The following is a 20,455-nucleotide window of genomic DNA, read 5'->3' as shown; positions in this document are numbered from 1 at the left end:
AGGATGAAGTTTGCCGCTAAACACAAGTTCAAACGAAATCGCGTAACACGAGCCGGTCACTCGGAAACCGGCTCGTTTTTGCACCAGTTCACACCCCGCTTGTATGACATACAACACTACATCCCCGCTGAGCTTTAAGCTCCGTTACAAGAATTCTATATAGTGCTGCACAGTGCTACTACTACATGGCCTCGTTCTCGTGTCATGATGGTACATACAACATATTATACTTCGTTGGTGTAACCGCATTTTCACGGGGCGATGTGCCAGTCCAACTTGTCCGCCCATTTTCCAGGAAGTAGTTCGGATATCTGCTCAACATCCTTGTCTCCGCGACCGGACAAGCACTACAAAGGGGGATATCAGGAATCGAGTACTACGCGAGATAAGATGTCGAAGCTCACAACTACGATGTCTTTATCGGCAGGCAGCGTTTTCGCGAGACGGACAGCCTCCCAAACGGCGTGCGACGACTCCAAGGCTACAGTATCAAAGAACAAGTCAGATTCAGACTAGCGATCAAAGCTACAGCAGTGAAATTTGAACTGACCAGGAATGATACCCTCGAGCTGCGTGCACATACGGAAGCCCTTCAAGGCCTCCTCATCAGTTGCGACGACATACTCTGCTCGGCCTGAGTCCTTCAACCAGGCGTGCTCGGGACCGACACCAGGATAGTCAAGACCAGCGCTAATCGAGTAAGTCTCGATGATCTGGCCGACTGGGGACTGAAGAATGTACGTCCGCACGCCGTGAAGTACACCAGGCTGACCCTTGGAAAGAGTAGCGCTGTGCCTTTCGCCATCAAGACCTATAGCATGGCGTAAGTATTGGCGTGAGGATGAGTAAGAGAAACAGTTGAATCCTTACCTTCACCACCGGCCTCGACACCGATCAGGCGAACGCTCTTGTCACCGATGAAGTCGAAGAAGGTACCGATAGCGTTACTTCCGCCACCAACGCATGCTACAACGGCGTCAGGCAACTTACCTCTCAACTCCTGGAGTTGAAGCTTGATCTCCTTGCCGATGACCCTTTGGAAGTCCCTGACTATCGTCGGGAAAGGGTGTGGGCCGATAGCAGAGCCGACCAAGTAATGCGTGTTGGAAAGATTGGTGACCCAGTCACGCATTGCTTCATTCACCGCATCTTTGAGGGTATTGGCGCCGGAGTGTACGGGAACGACCTGCGTAATGGAGAGCGTGTTAGGGTATATTGGAGGCGCTCGTGCAAATATAAGATGACCTTAGCTCCGAGCATTTGTATCCTGAAGACGTTGAGCGCCTGACGGCGGACGTCCTCGGCGCCCATATAAATGATGCATTCCATGTTAAAGCGCGCACAAACCGTCGCAGTTGCGACACCATGTTGCCCCGCACCAGTTTCTGCGATGATGCGTGTCTTGCCTATACGTCTTGCGAGCAAAATCTAAGAACGACATAAGTAGCGAATACGATAGGGCAACTGGGTTGCACGAACCTGCCCAATTGCGTTGTTGATTTTGTGTGAGCCAGTATGGTTCCTACGCTAGATATCAGGAGGATGAAACAAAGTACGCAAAGGAAAGGTACTGCATACAGGTCTTCGCGCTTCATCCAGATCTTAGCACCACCAGCATGCTCCGTCAGTCTCTCCGCGAGATAGAGGTTCGACGGCCTGTTCATGTACCCAAACAGACCCTCAAACTCTTTCCAGAACTCCGGATCGTCCATCGCAGCCTTGTGTGCCGCTTCCAACTCCACCAAACAATCGAACAACGCCTCCGGAACGTACTGGCCACCAAATTGACCAAACCGGTGAGGAAGAACCGTGGGCTCAGATTCGGTATTGTACGGTGGAGGTCCAGTAGCATTGATGTTGGTGCGTGGCGTGCTCGCCGAGCTGATGGTTCGCTTGGGACGGGGTGGTTGTCCCTTAAGGCTGATTTGACGACAGTAGGCTTCGACCTCTTGAGCGACCTTTCCCTTGGGAGCTTGCTTGATGACGGACACAAGACGACTGCCAATGACGACACCATCTGCGCCTGCATCTGCGACGGTATCGAAATGTCCACGGTTTGAAACCCCGAAACCGACAGCGATTGGGACCTGAGCGTACTCTCTGACGCGAGAGATGAGGTCTGGGAGAGCAGAGTTCATGGCGACCTTGTCTGAAGAGCCGGTGGTACCCATCTGACGAGAATTGTGAGCTGAATTGTGGCGTAAAGCATTTGTGGCAAGATCATACCTTCGAGACGACGTAAATGAAGGTGTCCGCAATTGACGACAAAAACTTGATACGCGAAAGAGTCGTCGATGGTGCGATGAGGGGGACATATGAGATGCTGGCAGGACATGAGTGATTGCATAGACATTATGTATTGCGGACTTACTCGGCCTTCGTACACTTCTCCCTGAACGAGATAGCCTCTTCCGGGGGAAGATCAACGAGAATGAATCCATTGGCACCATAGTCATGAGCATCCTGAATGGCCTTTTCCTCTCCGTAGGCGAGCAAAGGGTTGTAGTATCCTAGACATCGTACGTGGTCAGCCTCTTTCGTGTAGAGAAGGAATATATCGACGCACCCATTAGAAGAACGGGGGTAGTGAGACCCTTGGACCTAGCCTCTTTGACAATTTCTAGACAGTTTGCATAAGTAACTTCATGTTCGATTGCGACCTGAAGATAACTCAGTAAATATGTGGGAACGCATGCGGCTTCGAGGGTGCGGACCTGGTTGGTTTCCTGGATGGCCGGCCCATCGGCTATGGGATCTGAGAAAGGTACACCGATCTCAATGATATCGACGCCTCCCTCTTGCATAGCGAGCATAATAGGGACGGTCTCTGCAGGAGAGGGATACCCCGCCGTCACGAAAGTGACGAGAGCCGGCTCACCCTGTAAATATACTTCAGCTGCAGGAAAGCCAAAGAAAAGTATGCTACACACCTCCTCCTGCTTTTTGATAAAAACGTTCTTGAGAGCTTCCATGGTATAGTGATGAGGAAGAAGGTGAGGGGAAAGTGAGGAGTCAAAAGTCAAGATGCCTGCCGATTTATATTTCGACATCGGTCAGTCGTCGACAGTATGACTCTTAGATTAGATAACCACGTGTAAAAGCCCGAACGATCGGCGACCAAGCATACATGGTCATTTACGTGGCACCTTTTTGTGGCGCCACACTCGAACTTGCATCATATGGATCACGGAGAAAAACAGATTTAGATGGAGAAAGTGGTGGAATGAAGTGTACTTGTGTTATCTGTTTTAGGGAGCTGGATGGATGAGCGCCTGACCTTAGTGCAATCCAACACTGACAACTCAGTGCGTTTGTCTGGTTCGGGAATATTTATCTGCAGCCCCGAAAGCTCTTATCCTTGATCAAGAACATGTATGTGACGAATCATATCAACTACAGCGGTACCTTGTTCAATCATCGCTGTCGAGCCCGCAAGAAGATTTAGCAGGTCTGTGCACTCAGCAGCAGTGTCGAAACCCCACTTTATGTTGAGGCTACTTTTACTCTGGTCACTTTACCGCTTGCTTGTGTAGATGCTCAAAGGTCCCGAGTAGACGCAGCAGTAAGGACAGGAAAATATGACGGCAAGACAAGGCGCTTTGAAGGCGCTCGACCTCGGAGTCATTCCTAGGTCTGAGTTCAAACATTCGGCGTCAGCCGATCCAGTCATTTTGCCGCCCAGGTGTTTTGCCCTGGCCCATCGTCAATCTCATCCCCGTGTCCTTGTATTATCTGCCTTGCTTTGGCTTCGCTTTCTATCTTGTTGCCACTTAAACCATTTTGAATCTTGCGGGTAACAATTGTATGCCAGTCGAAATATACAACGCCGCGAGTCATCGCGCCGTCGAGAGCCTCGCTGCGAAGTTAAGAAGAAGGTCAGTCATCTGCAGCCCACAATAGATCCTTGGCCTTACAGGACGAACGACCGCTTTAGACAGGTCGTAGGATCACGACAAGCAGCTCTGGAAACTGCCCTCGTTCTACGCCAGGTTATTTCCAAGGAACGCTTCCACAATATTGGACAGTTGGTGGAGATCATCCGGCATGTAGGAAAGAAGCTCGTTGAGGCTCAACCCAAAGGTGTCACTCATCTCTGTATGTACGATATACTCCGTTGCTCAATAAGCATCGTTTTGCCTCTTCTATTTCGTCGTGCTCAGAGCACACTGTTGGCAACACCGTTCGCAAATTACTCCACCTCATCCGAGAAGAGTACAACAATGCCTCGAAAGAGTCGAGTGTTCCCGCTGCAAAGGTTTTCTCCATCTCCAAGTTCGTGCTACAAGGGCAACCGCGTAAACAGATCACAGCCGAGAAAGCGGAGTCTACACTGGTGTTGAAGGAAGATGATCCGAGCGACCCGGACTCGTTTGCGAGGATGTTGAAGCCGGTGGTTATGGAGGCAATACAAGATATCTTGGATGAGATTGAGACAGTGTACGACACCATCTCAAAAAGCGCGAAGGATCATATTCATTCCGAGTACGTTTCTTTCCAACTCGTTTCGGCCTCCATTCTTACCTGCGGTGTCTTATGAATTTCGCGATCTGTCGCAGCGAAATCATCTTGACCATCGGAAGATCAAGTACCGTCGAAACATTCCTCAAATCCGCTGCACATTATCACAACTTCACCGTCATTGTCGCGGAAAGCGGTCCGTCGTTCGTAGCCATCTCACCTCTGTTACTATAGACTTGACCCTCATGATTCTCCGTTTCCGTTTCAGATACGGCGGTCACGATATGGCTGGCTCGCTCTCCTCCGCCGGGATCTCCACCTTCCTCGTTCCCGACTCATCAATTTATGCTCTCATGTCCCGCGTCAACAAAGTGATCCTCGGCGCGCATGCCATTCTAGCCAACGGCGGCATGTTCGCTCTCACAGGTTCTCAACTCGTCACAACTGCCGCACGCGCACACAGCACCCCAATTGTTGTCTGTGCAGGTCAGTTCAAGCTTACACCGCTATGGAACCTGTACCACGAATACGGGGCCTTGGATTTCGCAGACCCGAGTAGTGTCCTAGGGTTTGAGGAAGGTGATCTGGTGGACAAAGTTGATGTGGTGAATCCCTATTACGACTATGTGAGACCTGAGCTTGTCGATGTGTACATCACCAATGAGTGAGTCCAAGTCCTCTTCCTCGTAACAAGGAGCTAAACATGTTCGATATGTAGCGGCGATCACCCACCACCGTCCATTTATCGGTACGTCCTTACCTGGCATGTTTGCGCCGCAGCAGTGTCTTATGCTCATTTTCGTTCAGACTGATCAAGGAATCGTACGACGACGAAGACAACGAATTGTAGATGTATCTAGTATTATCCCCTTGTCTACCATTATTGATATAAGCAAGGTAGCTGTAACTTAAATATGTATGCAGATAAGCATGTGCGAGTGTATCTAGGAAGATGCGAATGCAGCAATGGACAATCCGAATGTATCACGAATTAGTCTTCGTTCTGAGGATATCGAAGAAAGCTAGTTGTGGGGCGAATGTCCAATAAGTCGAAGCAAAACTGATCAGGGAAGCCAGAACATACCCTCTTGTGGCAGGTCGACGTTTCCGATTCGTTTCATCTTGCGTTTTGATTCCTTCTGGTTCTCCAGGTGCTTCATCTTCCGCTCGTAATGGCCTATCGACACAACACAGAAGTTCATGGAAACTCCGTGAGCACAACGCACGACGAACAGCCTAGTTCACACGACCCAAGATAGGTTCACATACCTCCATATAGCCCAGCAGTAACGTCCGCGCGGACAGCCGAAAGCGTCTCACGAGCCACGACCTTCTTCCCGACCGCGGCCTGGATAGGGACCTCGAACAGCTGTCGCGGAATCACTTTGTCTAGAGCGCTCACCCATACGGTGACCTTTAGCTCTAGGTGCTCTGGAATGCAACGGATGGGACGATGCACTCACGCAGCTTTTTAACCCACAACCTACCCACCTCCTGTTCTACAGAGCGGTGAACAACCAGTGCGAGTGCGTCTACCGGCTTGCCGTTGAGAAGAAAGACCATCTAGAGATTCTCAACCATATGCAATCAATACTCGGGTAATGCACGAGTGACGGCATGCAGAGGGTATACCTTGACAAGATTGCTGGCCTTGTATCCGGCATCTTCATAGCTGGGAGGACACCGGGTCAGCACCCATCTCACGGTACCAAAAGACGGATGCGCAAGGTTTGCTCAAGTCCACATGGCTTGGAAGGTCAGAGGCTGTAGCTTGGAGAAAAGGTACTCACTCAAAACTTGCGAACCCAGAGCTGCGGCTCTTAAGTTTATCGAAGAAGTCTGTCACTACCTCGGAAAGAGGAATAGTACACGTCACCATGGCCCGCGAAGAGGATGTACCCGAAGTCTCAAGGTAGCGATGATCCAGATCTTCTGCACGGTGGGAGAAGCATAGATCCATCATCTCCCCGAGGTAATCTGCCAAAATACATCCGCACGTTCGGAACCCATAGAGAAAAGATAAGATTGGGTGAGTGGACGGGTGAGAAGATACGTTGAGTAGACGAACCTTCTGGGACAATGATGGAAGCCTTGACCACGGGCTCCTGTATCTCTCGCAGGCCAGCGGAAGCGTCGGTGACATCCGGAAAATCGGTAGGATTGCTGACATCCACCGTTCTATCCTTGTAGACCACTATATTAGAATTTATGATCAGTGGGAGACTGGGAGCAGACTACGGTTACGCATACCTCTATACGGCACAGTGGGAGCAGTGATGATAATGTTGGCGTCGTATTCGTCTGTTAGTCGCAGTACTTGAATACAGCCGATTACGTGCAGCGCGAGCGAAAAAAATTCGTACCCTCAAGGCGTTGACGGAAAACCTGTCGGATGCAATGTTAGACCACACTCTGTTTCCACTATGATTGCAGATGTTGAAGTGACCGTACATCCATATGCAACGTGCCAAGAAATCCCAAACGACAACCTTGGCCCAGCGCAGTGGATGACTCCCGCTGTACTGTGACGCTGCGATCGGTGAGCGTGAGCTATAAATCACACGGGTTAATGACACAGCCCATGGAGAAACGATGTAAGGGTAGCCAAACCCGTCTAATGGATTCTTCAAGTTTGATAAAGTCGCTTGTGTCCACGGGGAAAATACCTGCAAAAACCTGTCAACAATAAGCAGGACGATGCGAAAATGCGCCGTGTGAAGAGTGGCGAGATGAATTACCATTGCTTTGGCAGGCTTGAAGCCAGGCATGGGATCCACTGGCTCGCCGACTCGGTGAAGAGTATCACCGATGTGCGCTAGTTGAGTATCCGAACTGTTTCATAATCTATCGAATGGAGAATACGCGGTGAAGGGAGGATGTTCATACCTTCCGATGATTGCTTCATGTTACAAGAAATGTAGCCCACTTGGCCCGGATAGAGCTGCCCTGTCGGTACTTCCTCGGGGTGCATGATGCCAACGTCGATGACCTCGTATTTTTTTCGAGTGTAGATAGAGGCGACCTTGTCCCCTGAAAAGTCGCACACGAACATCAGAACTAGTCATCTTCGAGAATATGATACTGAAAAAGCCCGTACCCTTTCGAAGAATGCCGTTTTGAACACTGACTAGAGAGATGACCCCTCGGTAGCGGTCGTAACTATCGAGGCCTTCGTCTGTTAGTTGAACACTAATTGCAGAAGACAGGCACCGACGATGAGTCAAACAAGAACGCCTTCAGCTTCTCTTTCGTACTGCCCTGGGGTGGAGGTATACGCTCGACAATGGCCCTTAGAATATTCGCACAATTTTGACCAGTCTTAGCTGATATTTCGAGTACGTCCGCTGGATCAATCCCAAATGTAGATTCCATCTGAGCTTTTATTCGATCAGGTTGAGCTGCAGGAAGGTCAATCTATTAGAAAAGGATCAGCAACATTTCACCCTGTTTGCTCCGAAAGGGAATATACCTTGTTTAGAACCGGTATTATTGTGAGGCCGCGCTCCTTTGCGGTGTGAAAGACGGAGAGCGATTGTGCTTGGACGCCCTGTGTAGCATCTACGAGTAGCAAAGCACCCTCGCATGCGGCCATGGAGCGGGAAACTTCCCAAGAGAAGTCAACGTGCCCCTAGCGGCGATGTCTCAGTCGTTGCATGCTTGCGAAAATAGGACGGGGCATACGGGAGTATCAATAAGGTTGAGGAGATGTTTCTGACCATTATAGTCATATAGCATGCTGAATGCCGTTATGAGCAGTCCATCCGATGAGGCGAATGGTTAAACCTTTGTGCCATTTACCTTGCTGTCTGCGCCTTGACTGAAGTGTTTCAGTTGACGACATCAAGAATGTACGTTTGCGCTGGTACACACCGGTGATGCCTCGTTCTCGCTCAACCTTCAGTTTGTCCATATATTGAGATTCAGAGGCCTTCAATGACTTCGTCAAAGTTCCTGTCATCTGTGTGCTCGTTAGCCAAACATGTATCGGCCTCTTATAATCGAAACGACATACCTCCAATAGCCGGTCCGCCAGAGTAGACTTTCCATGGTCTATATCCGCATACATATCACGAGTGAGTCAGGACACGTTCATTGAAGAAAAGGTGCCGACATACCGATGTGAGCAATTATGGAGAAATTGCTGAGGTGCAAGCACCTGTCAGACGGACATGAAGAAAGAACAGGTCCCTGATAAGACATACCGTATCACATCACAAGGATAGTCTTCCATACGAACAGACTTTTGAGCTGCCATTTTTGCAAAAGGCGAGGAGGAGAAGCAGCGGAACAGTTCGTGGCATTGGGCCAGTCTCGAAGGTCTATGAAAAGCTGGAAGACATGATGATCGCCACGACGCAAGCATATATGTCTATGGCTGATCAAACTATAGCAAAAGTAGTTCACAGAATTCTACACGGCTGCTGCGTGGAAGTAGCGTCTAGGTCGACAGCCAAGCCGTGGATGGAAGTTGGGTAGAAAGCTCGAAGGTTGTACTTGCAAAACGCGGGGCGCGTCTCTAGCGGTGCTGACTAAGCAATTGCCCGGCTTCGACTTTGTGGCGACGCGACGGTACGCGACTTGCCTTCGTCCTCCACGACCGCCACTATGTCTTTAGCTGAGGTATCTGATGCTCGTAAGGCACGTCTCGCGGCCTTGAGAAGAAAGCGAGCTGGTCAACCTGCCGAGGAGGAAGGGTATGTCTTCTTTCGTATGATTAGCCAGGCGCAAAACTCACCATGCTGCTATTGCAGTGCTCCCGAGGAACCCGTTCTAAACACAAGAAACTTTGATCCTGAAACGAGGACGCTTCGAAAACGTACTCAGCAGGATGTCGAGCTGGAGGATACCATCGAGAAGAACGTAGAAGGCCTGGCCGAACGCATTATAGCAGAGGACGAAGAGAGGAGAGCGCAAGATCTGGTATGTTATCGGTGGTCTTCCTCCACGTAATGCTAACAAACCCTTCCACTCTAGGATCTCTTCAACATAGCACCGAAGCGGCCCAACTGGGATCTAAAACGGGATATGGAGAAGAAACTAGCCAAGCTGGAGCGGCAAACTCAGCAGGCCATCCACACCTTAATTCGTGCGTTGGATCCTAAACTCAGACGAACCTGTGAAGTCTTCTCATACCACCTTCACTCCAATCATATTAGGACAACGCCTGGCTTCCCAAAATGGTCAATCAGACGACCTTCTCGGTGCCATGCAAGCAGGAGTCACTGAGGAGCCCTTGTCAGACGAAGATGACTGAGACCTTATCCCTCTGATACGGCCCCTTCGACTGTTTGTATTTGTAACTCTGTACGAATTATTTTCGCTGATTCTAGATTCTCGCGTTCTTGACTACACTCACACAGGGTGTGGCAATTTCCATATACCAGCAGTGTGGACGCATATTCCATGGTGTCTATGTTGTCTAATGGCGAATACAGCAGCACAAGAAGAATGACGGCTACATGATATGGCGAGAATTTAGCATCTGTATCATACGCTGATCCTCCGGCGCTCTTGAATCGTGATGCCTCCGAACTCCATGCCCGTCATGGTGCGATGGTGCAATTGCGGTATGTAAGGAAGGCAGCGACTCGCCTGGTCGAGGCGCTGGGGGATTCGGGTATGCCGAGCGTCCGTACGGGGACGGTGAAGCTGGAGGCGATGGTGCCGCACTCGATATTCCCGCGTCGGAATTCCTCGACCTCGTCTTTCCACTCCTATACATCCCTGGTGGCGCGACAACGCTACGAAGTGTTGTATCCTGATCTGGTGTAGGTAGGTGAGGGAGATCAGCGAACGTGAGGTATGCCGTCAGATGCCACCGCTGTGGTCTCTGAGGATCCGCAAGAACCCATGCGGAATAGGTCTGCTTGACGAGGCCTGTTGTTCTCTGTTCCGAACGATCATAATGTGAGAGTGCCGGAGAGGCTGCTCCACTGCGACCTATCCCGTCCACGAATCGGAAATTGCTCGGGGAGCTGGAGAAGAGGCAGTAGCTCGTCGTCAGAGTAGAGTCGGTGAAAACGAATGGTAAACGACATACCGTGATGCGGGATTAGCTCCCTGACTGTCGTCTGACGGCAATTTTTCGTCATAGAAGAGATATGGCTACGCGAAGGGGGATAAGTCGGTGTCAGTGGCCAGCAGCGCTCGACTGCTTTGCAAGGTGGCGTACCTCTCTCATACGTGACTGACTGGTCAAGATCTACGTTAGCGTCATCCGACATTGAGCGACTATGTCGTACCTCCACACGCGTCCATCGGTCCATCTCTTCAGGCCTAGATCGTCTTCGCTCTCGCGCCAGATGAAGATGCTACAGACAGTGCGCATAACGTGTCAGCGGTGGACCCAGAGAAAACCGCAGAGCAGTACCTTCCCGATCTAATAAACATGGAGCGTTCAACCTCGTTCAATCGCCTCTCCACCGGCCGTAGCAGACCCAAGCGGACTGCCTCAAAGACACGGTGTGCGTCATTACCGTCTCTGCAGGGTGCGCAATCAGTCAGAACGGACAAGGCTACGTAGAATGACGAATATGCACCTGACATGAAGACGAGGGTGGGTGGGTTGTTGCATGAAAACGCTGAAGGAGTGGAGGATGCAGCTTTCGCCGTGCGAATCCTAGAGCAGGAGGAGGTTGGTGCTTTTAAACCGCTGAAGCTTGGATTGCTGGGAATAAGCTCGTGAGATGAAACTCCAAGAATACAGCGCAGGGACAAGAAGTAAGGAGTGAGATAAGGTGCGGTATAGAAGGTTTTTTGATGCTGGCCACGAGAGAGAAGCCCGTAAGAAATTCGGCATATGCTGAGGTAGGAAACTCCGGACTAGAGCAATGGTGGGGTCAAAGGCGGCTTCTCATTGAGATCCAAATCCCCGAGCCCTGCTTGGTAGAGGGATAGAGTCGTCGGCGAGTGCATAACGAGAGCAGAGTTGCAAGAGGTGCATTTTCTCCCGCGTACGTTGTCCGCCATGTGAGGGTTATGTGAGCGGGAGCAAACAACTATGGCGGATGTAAACGTGCCACTGGTAAACCTCGATCCGAAACAGAACACTGCGGTCAACTTCACAGTTGCAGTGTGCCGTGGAGGCTGTTCCGAGAATATGGGAAGGCTCCAGCCTATATTTCACAAGTATGTCAGTCTTTCCCTCCCTCTGCGGTAATTCGCCGGTATTTCGGGCTCAATGAAGGTTCTGTGAAGAAAGCTTAAGAGCGTGTACGTCCGTGACCAATTATACGATGGCAATAAGCCTTGCACGGCTCTCCCTCGAGTCTTCTAGCGTCCACAAACCGGTCATCAAATGCTTATTATATTGGTGACGTTGAAGATGTGAAGAAGTTAGTATATATACGGCTGCAATTCCTGAGCGGGACTTTCCCGGTCGTCAGTGCCTAATCGGTTTTTGGACATCCTGTCCTCCACGGTGAGCGACACCTTCCTGGCATCGGGCACTCGTTCTGGAGACGCCCACAGTCTCCCATACAACGATGGTGGAGAGAACACGACTGCCTGCAGCGAGGCTGGACCATGCCACTGTCATGAGAAGAGCACGATAACGTAGGGGGCGGGGCCCACGGTCGCGTGCGAGTTGTGGGGAGCGGCTGTCAGAGAGAACTGCATCGGTATATCGTAGATCGCGGATTAACGAGACTTGCGATGAGCCCTGCCTGGGAGGACATGGGGGCCAAACAAAGTCTCGTTTTCACACGCATATGTGGTCGAGGTGCTCTATAAAAGTCAGGACGATGATGGACGTCAGCAGCTGAGAGAATACGACCATGGATGAACATACAGAGGTGTGCGGTTGTGATTGACTGTGTAGACTCGTTCTACTCACGCTCCATAATATCCTGGAGCCATAGACATGAACACTCATATTTAGACGCAAGATTACCACGTATAGCTGCGTGCTGGTATAAGTAAACAGTGAAATCGTACGATGGCGCTGTTCTTCAGCATGCTAGCCATTTGAAGTACTGGTAAAGCTGGTGGGCTTGAGTATACTGAGATCGTCCCCCGATCTTCCAGTAGCGTTTCTTTCCGATACAAGGGGTCCGAAGGCATACGTCGGTCAGGTATTGGGAAGGGTATGGTGCGTGAGAGAAGAAGGTGTTCCGTCGATTCCTCAGCAGTGACCGTGACGGTGAAGTTGCAAGCTGAGGACCTGGCCGAGGGCATGGGAATAAATTGCCGCAAATATGGACTGTGAGACAGCCCACGTGGCAGTGGCATTCCGTCTCGAAGTAGCGCTCGATGCAGACGACGACCTCATCCCATAGTTCTCTTTTACATTTAAGCTGCAATGACTCCAGATACAGAAACACCAAATAGACGACTCCCAAGCTTAGTACAGCTATGCCAACGAGGTACGCCAGAATATCAATTATTCAAGGTGCAGGCGATAATCTTGCTTTGCTGTCTCGCAGTGGCCGCGTTGCACGTCGAATGTAAGTAAAGCAGAATCCGCCTTCGGGACACGAACCCTGAATATAACATCTATGGCAGCTATCGATAGTTTTGATGACGATATGTCTTTTGACCTTGTCCGACCAATGCTAGAGTACTGTTCCGCGGATCACCTTCTCAGGCTGGAGGGTTCCACTGCCGTACGTGTTCACTAATCATTTTTCATGGTTTAGGGCTAACCTATATCCACAGAATTTGGATGCAATGACCAATGGTGCGTGCTTCATATTATTCTTGATGTCTATCAAACCGTACTCTGATGGGACTCTTGAACAGACTTATGGAAAACTCTTTGTTACCGCCACCACCCAATCGATGCTTCGAAACGTAATGAAGAGCAGCCGCAGGAGCCTCCTTCATGGAGAGATGAGTTTTTTGTAAGTTGGCACACGCTTGGTTCTTTCCTTTCTCTGATTCTCCAGTAGACTCTTCGTGCCATTGAAGCGAGACGGTTCGAAGAGATAGGGTCGCGGATCCGTAGCCAACGCCTGGAAGCCGAGGGACGCAAGCGCGAAAAGGAAATCAAGTTCACAAGCACCCCTCCTCCTGCGAAGAGAGCCCGCGGATGTACGTGTGGCGATCATAGGGTGTTTTCTCAATCGCTCATCCCATCTCCCCATCTAGGGAACGGTACCGCCCAACCAAAGTCCCTGTTTCAGAAGACTCGGACAGAAGCCACAAAAGTGCAGAAGTCCATGTTCGGGCCACAACTGCGACCTCCTATGCTTACCGCGAAGTCATATAGCAAGCCAGCCCTCACGCCACTCCTGTCACCACCACCTTCCATCAAGTCTGCTCCGTACCCATCTGGTAGCCGTGTCATCGTCAAAGCGTACCATCCCCGAAGTCACCATGAGACATCTTTAGAGACGTCTGATACCACCACCAGCGCTTCCCTTCATTCACTGTCCCCCACTTCATCTCACTCCTCATCATCTTCTATCGATCCCCGCGCTGCCCCTCGGCCAATCTCCGTGACCCATACTGCATCAACCGGGAACTTCACCGTTGACAATGCTTGGCTTCCTCCCACCCACTCATCTCCCACACCATCTCCTCCCAAACCTCCCTTGGGTGCAAATAACCTTCGTTTCACCCCGGAAGGTGAAGCATGTCTACAGGCTCTCCCATCTAGAACACCATACATGTATGTCACCCCTTCGGAGGCCCAGTCTCCGTCGTGCAAGCACACCAAGAAGCCTGCTAGGTCGGCCTTATTCATGCCTAAACATCGCGCGCACTCACAACTCCCTTCTGGGGCTCGAGGGACGGCATAACCTCATTCTCTCTGTGCAGATGCACTGCTCTTGTCTACCCAGTGACCCTGCTATACGGTCACCTCTGGCCCATCGACCGCCTTCTCTGGCCTCGCTTATGCCCATTCAAACTCGCCATTTTCACATTCTCCCACATCCGTCGCATTGCATCACATCTTTATCCACTGCTTTTTACCGTTGTACTCTACCCTCTTCCTCGGTATCCGTTTCATCCACGTTACTCGAGCTCTCTGTACACTTGTCGCCACGCCCTCCCATTTTATATTAGTTAGCATTTGCACCCACCCATTTCTGGATAATGTATCAGACCGTCTCTTCCTTTTCACATCGCCCACCTACTCGCTCGCATCGCTTCTAAATCTATACGGAGGTCGCAGATCGAATCACGCAGGTCAAGAAGATGTGCCCACCCGCCTTGTCTACGAGTTTCGCTATGGGTGCGCTCGCTCTCACCAGACTATGAAAACAACCCTCGTTCGCGCCTTTCATGGACATTCTCCGCGGACTATGGATCTCAACATGTCTCACTCTTCTGGTCTGGTTTGCTCGACTCTTAACTTAGACAGCCCCTCTGTCAGCAACAGCCCAAACGCCGCCTACCCACCCTTCAGCCGGTCTACCGACAACAGCACAAGTCAAGTTGTGCATTGCGACATACCTAGGCCTTTTCCACGTTACTGTTCAGTTATCTCTGCCATTAGACCATACGTCAGCGTCTAGGACCCGGACGCGCAAATATCCCGCGCGAAGCTTACTGATCTATTGATTCTTCCGTGGCCTTCTGTCCTTCTACGCCCTCTGTCGCCACTGTCATCAGCTCACCGTCGAGACTCAAGCACCAAAGGCGGATTTCACGGATCAACTCGACCTGTCACTCGACACCCGAGCTCACTCGGGAACATAACGAGTCTATTGGACGCAACCTTCGGACTGTGTACTGAGGAGTTACATATTGCGGCTCATGGCTTGTACCAATGTACGAACACAGGCCCGGTGGCCAGTGGGAGTTGAGAATGTGCATGAGCGTGTAGGGCCGGGTCCCGCTTCCTTTTTTTTTTTTACTTACGCTTCTGAACATACTTTGGTACTGCCAGAATACATATACGCTGCAGGTCGTTGTCTGTCCATTCATCTCTAGTACCTCCGAGCTCCCATTCAGCCCTTCGAAAGCTTACGGTGTGTATTTGTATGGGTGGGTGGGGCTTCCGGTCCACGAGACATTACATTATAACAGGTTATACATTCGGCAATACTAATAGGAATTGGATTCGACTTCCGATTTCTGATATTTGAGGAGTAATCGTGATAGAGATGAGAGATGAGATGGTGTATGTGTACCAACTTAAGTAAAGGATCAAAGAACCTAAGTGAAGATTAACAACCCGTCTACATGCAAAAATCAATGAGATGGAGATGGATGAGAGTACAGGAAAAGGGAAAGACACCGGGGAGGGAGGGGGGTAAGGAAGGAGGGTACGAAGGAAAGGAAGGATGCGTGCGACGCATGGGTGCAGATGGAAGAATGAGAGAGGGAAGAGGAAGAGAGGGACTATGTATGAATGCCAGTAAAGAAACATAGATATGTGCACTGCGAGTCGTGAAGATGGACTGAGTGAATGATTGAGTGGATGCGATGTTGCGGATGCAATGCGGTCACAATGAGTGAACTGGGTGCGAGTACTGGAAGCGATGTCGTGGATGGATGAATGGGTGGATGAATGGCAAGAAAGCAAGTAGGCCTGCACCGCAGAAGAAAAACAAAAAGTCTGGGATGATACAATGAATAAAGTGAAATGGGAAGAATGAGATAGAGGACGTAGGCGGAGATGGGCACGAGAATGATTGCTGATTTAGCCAATATAAAGTACCGTAGGAGCAAAGCGTATCGAAGAAGCAGAGGAAAGAAAGCAGATGAAGAGAAGCAATCGTCTAAACCAGACACCGCCAAGCACACCGACAACGAGGTGGAAACTCCCCCGACCGGTCAATCTAATCCTCGTCCCAAGGTTCTCGTCTCTTTCCCTTGCCCTTCCCACTATGATCCGCACTGCTGCTACCTCCACCAGTGCCCTCGTGCTCCAGTAATCTGGGATTCAGAACGTTCGACGACGAAGCGCCGGTATATGTATGGTCCTGAGGAAGGGCCTCCCATATTCGTATCGTGCAGTCGTCAGAACAAGAAGCAAACATTCGTTTGTTCCGTGGATTCCACGCGACAGAATTCACGCTGCCGGGGCCGTGACCTTGGAGGATATCGAGCAGAATACCCCGCTCACGGTGCCACACATACACATTCCCGTCTTCGCATCCACAGCCAAACCCAAATCCACATTTGCGGATACATACACGCATGCATGGTCGTCAAGCGAAGCGATTTTGAAAACGAAATTTTTGAGCAGGGGAAAGCAGCAAGTGACAAGACGTAAATCAGCATCCGTTCGACCGTTCATACTCGCGCGCTTCAAATTGCGGTGATGATGGGCGAAGGTTAAACATACCTTCACTTCCACTGACCACGAAGTTTCCATCGACTCCACCGAAACAGCTGCGGATGATGTGACGACCTTGACGTTGACCGGTGTACTTGCGGGCCATACGGCCAGTTGAGATGTCCCATAAATGGATCTCCTTAACGAGACAAGAAGGAACACGGGCGATGAGAGAATCGGCATCAGTACGCACGTTTCTTGGAGCGAAGCGACAAAAATGAATAGAGCCCGAGAAGACCTAAAGTGACTTACGTCCGGCGCATGGTTGATGAGCGCGTACTGCGAGTCGTCGGAGATCTTCACGCTCGTGAGCTGGCCAACGAGCGAAACCGAACTACTCAGATACGTACGGTCAAGATAAACCAAGTGGAAACGTCAGTGAACAAGAACGAACGAACTACTGCGCGTCACGCGGAGTGAATGGGGATCTCAAAACACTCACACTTCCGGCTGCTTCGTAGCTAAATCATACACGATCATCTGATGCTCCCCTACCTGCGCCCCGGACCCGTTCGTACTAGTCCTACCGCCTGCGCCCGGCGGTGTGGTCGAATCCCCTCTTCCAGATGGTGTCGCATTGCCAGCGAGTGAACTCGTCGCGGAGACGCCGACCGCCACCAAACGTGTGAAGTCGGGAGTAACGGCGAGGTCAGTCACCCGGATTGAAGTGATTCCCCATGAATCACGTTGCCGACCATCTGAGCCCTGGTGTAATGAAAAGAAAACATGAGTGATCCAGGGCACACAGAAATGACCGTGAGGTATTGAGCGTGGAGTAAACTAGGATGACGAGAGGGGTATTTATTGTCATGAGAAACTGAAGACGAACCCAAAGGATGATCTTGCGATCCTGTGAACCTGAAAGAAATCCTGAGCCATCTGGTACCCAGGCCAGTGCAGACACCGTCTCCGTATGTGCATCGAGAGTGCGAATACAAATGCCAGTCTGACAAAAAGGCAGAATGAGCATTACACAGATGAAACTGCGCGCGAACACAACTTGCCTTTGTATTCCACATCTTGATATATTGCTCCGCAGAAGACAGTAATATCGAGTCATCTAATGACCATGCGAGGCAGCCTACAGGAAATGGATGATCGCGTAGAGTTAACGCATGTTCATATGTTCGTGATGATGGGTCCGGTTCGGCCTGAATAAAATCAAATATCAGACACAGAGCTCTTCCCATATGTGATGAACACTCACGCCTATGGACCAGATGATGACAGTCTGGTCCTTGCTCGCAGAAGCTAGTAACTTGCCACTGTGGCTCCACTCCATTGTCCAAACTTCATCACTATGCACCTGCAGGATAGCAACAGTATCCCGAGGGAACATATCTTTATCACATCGATGATCGCTGTACAGCGAAAAGTTGCGCGAGCTGGGAGGGGCGTTGTGATAAAGACAGCGTGAGATCTGATGTGACCGCGATTGGTCGAGGAGGGTGGAGAAACGGCGAGGAGGAACCATGATGGATGAGGGGATATACTCTGCAAAGGCGTGTTAATCGAGACCCCTGCTAACATCAGTGAAGTTGGACTAACGTTGGAGATTTACTAAGAGTCGTCTCCGTGATGACCCTGTGGCGCCATCCCAGACAGCTCGTTGTCTTAAATCAGCAGCGTCTGTGCACATCAAAAGACTACAGTAGAAAGCATTAGAGTGAGAACGGGGATGACCACATTGCCAGGTATACTTACCTAGATAATGGAAGGAGGTGTTCGGGATTGCTTTGTATCGGGGCGATCTCATTTCTGAGAACGTGTAATGCTCCAGTCGTGTTTCCGGCTTCTAGGTACTCCAGATATTTCTGTTGGCTAATCAAAAATTTTGCATCCTAACACGACACCCGTCAGCGAATGAACGATGAGATGGAATGACTCGTTTCCCACCAATAGTCCTTCCTCCTCCGTTACGCCCAGAGCAGTGAGTGCCTTCTCCGCTATTGCCCACCGACCATCCACGATACATGTCCTAAATTGTGCAACCTCTGGCGTTTCCATGACGTACCCCGACTCCGCCTCCAGCACTGTTGCCGACTCGCTACTTCCTAGTCAAATTCTGCCGAGCACATTACTAAACTAGAGGTACGCACGTATAACCAACATCCCGCAAGCTCTGAATGACCAATCTGATAAACTCCTCGCGATCAATATTCGAGTCCTCGTATAATGTCGTCCCAGGAAGGCTGACTCTCGGCGGTGAAGACTTGGTCGCGTGCTTGAGGGTACCGTTAGTAGCAGATGGTCCTGAAACACCATTAGAGGTATGGCCGTTCGTGGGCTTCGAGGGACCGGGTTCTGGAGGCAGATCGGGAGAGACAGAGGAGCTGGAATCATGTTCTGTATAGCGCATGCTAGTTTCGAAGAGAGAGTCGTCGGCAGTCGAAAACGAATGCTCGCCGCCTGTCCTTTGGCGTTTGCGGGCACGTTCAGGAATTGCAGCTTCATGAGCACACGCGACATTTAACGGTCGTACCCCTGCAACATCTGATGACTGCGACGCACCTGATTGCGATTCGGGAGAATAATATGGGTTGTGATCGCTGCTAGCGTCTGCTTCGAGCTGAGAGCGAGTACGGGTGGTGGGGATAAGCGTACTAGCACCGGAAGCGGATTCGATGTGTAGGGGTCTCGCAGGCGAAGTGACGGGGGACGGTAGGGTTCTTGAGGGAGATTGTATGTTTATAGAGCGACGAGAGCCTGAAAGCTCTGTTTGCTGAGCACGAAAGGGGACGGCGTCCCGAGAGGGGGTCGTGGGTGACGGTAGAGGATCAATGGTGACAACGTGCGGGACGGCGTGTTCTGGGTATGGGCATTCACGACGGCGACGACGACGAGCTCAAGAGACTTATGTTTGGGCTGTGTAAGGCTGAGCGGGCTGCAAGGCGCGTCTGGGGGCGAACTGGCTGGGGATTTGGGCTCTGGTCAAGTGCTGGTCGCTGTTCAGGTTACTGCTCGTCCTCGCCGGCGTCGCGTGCTTCTTCAGTCGGCATATTCCCGTCGGCCTCAGCTGGGCTTTACTTATCAAGATCTGCTCTTTTCTATTCTGCCTATTCTCTCAAGGTAGCTACAGTTTTATTGGTATGTAATATATTACAGGAGCACCATAGAACTAGCAGTAGAGGTAGATGGCACTCGGTCAGTGTGCTGAATGAAACGCGGTCAGCGTCTCAGCTGGCGGCTGTATGGCCCGACTATCCGATTGTAGCTGCTCCCACAGCGCTCTCTAGCTGAAGAGGATGAGTAGTAAGTAGTCTTGCGGCGACAATCCACAGTATAAGAATCTGTACGCAAGCCGCGCACGGTGTTCGTTCGAGTCGAGGAAGGAGGCCGGAACCGGAAGTACATACATCATGGTGTGGGGCAGTGCCACATTGTCGGGCCACACATTACCTCCTTATACCGGACCCTATCCTCCTCTGAACATATCTGACGATGTGACTTCTGGCGTACCCATCGTATGAACTCGGTGGCTAGATTAAGTGGGTTGGGTAATTTGGGTGGGTCACAATCGGGGCACAAACATACCGTAGCAGACTGTAAGTAGTAGGCACAGGTACAATATTTATATATGTAGTCAAAAGCACTGCTAGACTCGTTCCGATTCTTTTTGATCAAAGCACCGCACCCATTTCCTACACATATGCGTTGTACCATACGAAGATATCGTAGAGTCTTGCGAGAAAACAAAAGGTCCTCCACTCTCGTCCCGGGTGATTGGCTCGTAGAATGTGGCGCACTTTTTTTTTTTTNTTTTTTTTT

General features: G+C 50.7%; 9 protein-coding genes across 9 annotated transcripts in view; 4 read left to right on the top strand and 5 right to left on the bottom strand.

Annotated features, from left to right (window-relative positions):
• Window positions 1-125: 125 nt before the first annotated feature.
• On the bottom strand, window positions 126-2,993 carry STEHIDRAFT_92335 (bifunctional tryptophan synthase TRP1). The gene is made up of 12 exons (XM_007300878.1): window positions 2,931-2,993; window positions 2,715-2,879; window positions 2,567-2,660; window positions 2,372-2,510; window positions 2,227-2,323; window positions 1,579-2,171; window positions 1,480-1,522; window positions 1,246-1,428; window positions 871-1,186; window positions 551-811; window positions 405-481; window positions 126-347 (listed from the first exon to the last, which is right to left on the bottom strand). The coding sequence occupies exons 1-12, from the start codon at window positions 2,970-2,972 to the stop codon at window positions 252-254; spliced, it is 2,106 nt and encodes a 701-aa protein (XP_007300940.1). The 5' UTR covers window positions 2,973-2,993; the 3' UTR covers window positions 126-251.
• A 739-nt stretch (window positions 2,994-3,732) lies between these two features.
• On the top strand, window positions 3,733-5,325 carry STEHIDRAFT_92333 (nagb/rpia/CoA transferase-like protein). Its single transcript, XM_007300877.1, has 7 exons — window positions 3,733-3,875; window positions 3,935-4,080; window positions 4,161-4,482; window positions 4,557-4,661; window positions 4,727-5,122; window positions 5,177-5,206; window positions 5,266-5,325. The coding sequence occupies exons 1-7, from the start codon at window positions 3,805-3,807 to the stop codon at window positions 5,306-5,308; spliced, it is 1,113 nt and encodes a 370-aa protein (XP_007300939.1). The 5' UTR covers window positions 3,733-3,804; the 3' UTR covers window positions 5,309-5,325.
• Window positions 5,326-5,327: 2 nt separating this feature from the next.
• Window positions 5,328-8,910, bottom strand: STEHIDRAFT_118921 (GTP-binding protein lepa). The gene is made up of 22 exons (XM_007300876.1): window positions 8,661-8,910; window positions 8,574-8,599; window positions 8,471-8,508; window positions 8,329-8,416; window positions 8,257-8,275; window positions 8,140-8,194; window positions 7,928-8,086; window positions 7,673-7,872; window positions 7,556-7,617; window positions 7,345-7,488; window positions 7,197-7,273; window positions 7,069-7,128; window positions 6,910-7,008; window positions 6,822-6,843; window positions 6,709-6,759; window positions 6,527-6,652; window positions 6,249-6,435; window positions 6,091-6,130; window positions 5,922-6,021; window positions 5,728-5,847; window positions 5,543-5,635; window positions 5,328-5,480 (listed from the first exon to the last, which is right to left on the bottom strand). The coding sequence occupies exons 1-22, from the start codon at window positions 8,711-8,713 to the stop codon at window positions 5,443-5,445; spliced, it is 1,857 nt and encodes a 618-aa protein (XP_007300938.1). The 5' UTR covers window positions 8,714-8,910; the 3' UTR covers window positions 5,328-5,442.
• Window positions 8,911-9,055: 145 nt separating this feature from the next.
• On the top strand, window positions 9,056-9,805 carry STEHIDRAFT_74114 (mRNA splicing factor). The gene is made up of 4 exons (XM_007300507.1): window positions 9,056-9,152; window positions 9,210-9,378; window positions 9,433-9,544; window positions 9,615-9,805. Exons 1-4 carry the CDS (start codon window positions 9,064-9,066, stop codon window positions 9,710-9,712), a joined length of 468 nt encoding a protein of 155 aa, XP_007300569.1. The 5' UTR covers window positions 9,056-9,063; the 3' UTR covers window positions 9,713-9,805.
• Window positions 9,806-9,913: 108 nt separating this feature from the next.
• On the bottom strand, window positions 9,914-11,032 carry STEHIDRAFT_128714 (uncharacterized protein; the record flags this gene model as incomplete). Its single annotated transcript, XM_007300875.1, has 6 exons — window positions 9,914-10,424; window positions 10,499-10,563; window positions 10,631-10,649; window positions 10,701-10,769; window positions 10,829-10,939; window positions 10,998-11,032. The coding sequence occupies 6 exons, from the start codon at window positions 11,030-11,032 to the stop codon at window positions 9,914-9,916; spliced, it is 810 nt and encodes a 269-aa protein (XP_007300937.1).
• Window positions 11,033-11,750: 718 nt separating this feature from the next.
• STEHIDRAFT_145047 (uncharacterized protein) lies at window positions 11,751-12,498 on the bottom strand. Its single transcript, XM_007300874.1, has 2 exons — window positions 12,248-12,498; window positions 11,751-12,183 (listed from the first exon to the last, which is right to left on the bottom strand). Exons 1-2 carry the CDS (start codon window positions 12,329-12,331, stop codon window positions 12,097-12,099), a joined length of 171 nt encoding a protein of 56 aa, XP_007300936.1. The 5' UTR covers window positions 12,332-12,498; the 3' UTR covers window positions 11,751-12,096.
• A 259-nt stretch (window positions 12,499-12,757) lies between these two features.
• STEHIDRAFT_166141 (uncharacterized protein) lies at window positions 12,758-14,509 on the top strand (the record flags this gene model as incomplete). The annotated part of the gene is made up of 7 exons (XM_007300873.1): window positions 12,758-12,821; window positions 12,882-12,902; window positions 12,961-13,061; window positions 13,114-13,135; window positions 13,198-13,298; window positions 13,347-13,488; window positions 13,546-14,509. 7 exons carry the CDS (start codon window positions 12,758-12,760, stop codon window positions 14,196-14,198), a joined length of 1,104 nt encoding a protein of 367 aa, XP_007300935.1. The 3' UTR covers window positions 14,199-14,509.
• A 1,678-nt stretch (window positions 14,510-16,187) lies between these two features.
• Window positions 16,188-19,046, bottom strand: STEHIDRAFT_128711 (WD40 repeat-like protein; the record flags this gene model as incomplete). Its single annotated transcript, XM_007300872.1, has 11 exons — window positions 16,188-16,498; window positions 16,697-16,826; window positions 16,940-17,021; window positions 17,130-17,392; window positions 17,517-17,633; window positions 17,692-17,838; window positions 17,895-18,181; window positions 18,236-18,333; window positions 18,392-18,528; window positions 18,584-18,734; window positions 18,787-19,046. The coding sequence occupies 11 exons, from the start codon at window positions 19,044-19,046 to the stop codon at window positions 16,188-16,190; spliced, it is 1,983 nt and encodes a 660-aa protein (XP_007300934.1).
• A 455-nt stretch (window positions 19,047-19,501) lies between these two features.
• Window positions 19,502-20,455, top strand: part of STEHIDRAFT_108472 (uncharacterized protein) — a gene marked incomplete at both ends in the record, with an annotated part of 1,818 nt that continues 864 nt past the window's right edge. The window contains 4 exons of the mRNA XM_007300871.1: window positions 19,502-19,617; window positions 19,641-19,774; window positions 19,804-19,831; window positions 20,171-20,232. Coding sequence (XP_007300933.1) covers window positions 19,502-19,617; window positions 19,641-19,774; window positions 19,804-19,831; window positions 20,171-20,232 — 340 coding nt within the window. The remainder of the gene's footprint in view (window positions 19,618-19,640; window positions 19,775-19,803; window positions 19,832-20,170; window positions 20,233-20,455) is intronic.

The sequence above is a fragment of the Stereum hirsutum genome (assembly GCF_000264905.1).
Source record: "Stereum hirsutum FP-91666 SS1 unplaced genomic scaffold STEHIscaffold_3, whole genome shotgun sequence".
NCBI classification, from domain to species: Eukaryota; Fungi; Basidiomycota; class Agaricomycetes; order Russulales; family Stereaceae; genus Stereum; species Stereum hirsutum.
Note: the sequence above shows the minus strand (reverse complement) of the source record. Positions and strands in the feature narration are given on the sequence as shown.

Bases quoted from the DNA above. Each gene is read 5' to 3' on its own strand.
- STEHIDRAFT_92333 (XM_007300877.1), top strand. From the start codon at position 3,805: ATGCCAGTCGAAATATACAACGCCGCGAGTCATCGCGCCGTCGAGAGC. The intron at 4,483-4,556 runs GTACGTTTCTTT...GATCTGTCGCAG, and splicing joins AAGGATCATATTCATTCCGA to CGAAATCATCTTGACCATCG. The intron at 5,207-5,265 runs GTACGTCCTTAC...ATTTTCGTTCAG, and splicing joins CCACCACCGTCCATTTATCG to ACTGATCAAGGAATCGTACG.
- STEHIDRAFT_74114 (XM_007300507.1), top strand. From the start codon at position 9,064: ATGTCTTTAGCTGAGGTATCTGATGCTCGTAAGGCACGTCTCGCGGCC. The intron at 9,153-9,209 runs GTATGTCTTCTT...CTGCTATTGCAG, and splicing joins CAACCTGCCGAGGAGGAAGG to TGCTCCCGAGGAACCCGTTC. The intron at 9,545-9,614 runs GTGCGTTGGATC...CAATCATATTAG, and splicing joins GGCCATCCACACCTTAATTC to GACAACGCCTGGCTTCCCAA.
- STEHIDRAFT_145047 (XM_007300874.1), bottom strand. From the start codon at position 12,331: ATGAGTGTTCATGTCTATGGCTCCAGGATATTATGGAGCGTGAGTAGA. The intron at 12,184-12,247 runs GTATGTTCATCC...TGACTTTTATAG, and splicing joins AATCACAACCGCACACCTCT to AGCACCTCGACCACATATGC.
- STEHIDRAFT_92335 (XM_007300878.1), bottom strand. From the start codon at position 2,972: ATGGAAGCTCTCAAGAACGTTTTTATCAAAAAGCAGGAGGAG. The intron at 2,511-2,566 runs GTGCGTCGATAT...TACGATGTCTAG, and splicing joins TACCCCCGTTCTTCTAATGG to GATACTACAACCCTTTGCTC. The intron at 1,187-1,245 runs GTCATCTTATAT...TCCATTACGCAG, and splicing joins TACAAATGCTCGGAGCTAAG to GTCGTTCCCGTACACTCCGG.
- STEHIDRAFT_118921 (XM_007300876.1), bottom strand. From the start codon at position 8,713: ATGGCAGCTCAAAAGTCTGTTCGTATGGAAGACTATCCTTGTGATGTG. The intron at 7,274-7,344 runs GTATGAACATCC...ATACTCAACTAG, and splicing joins CATGAAGCAATCATCGGAAG to CGCACATCGGTGATACTCTT. The intron at 6,760-6,821 runs GTACGAATTTTT...TGCGACTAACAG, and splicing joins TTTCCGTCAACGCCTTGAGG to ACGAATACGACGCCAACATT.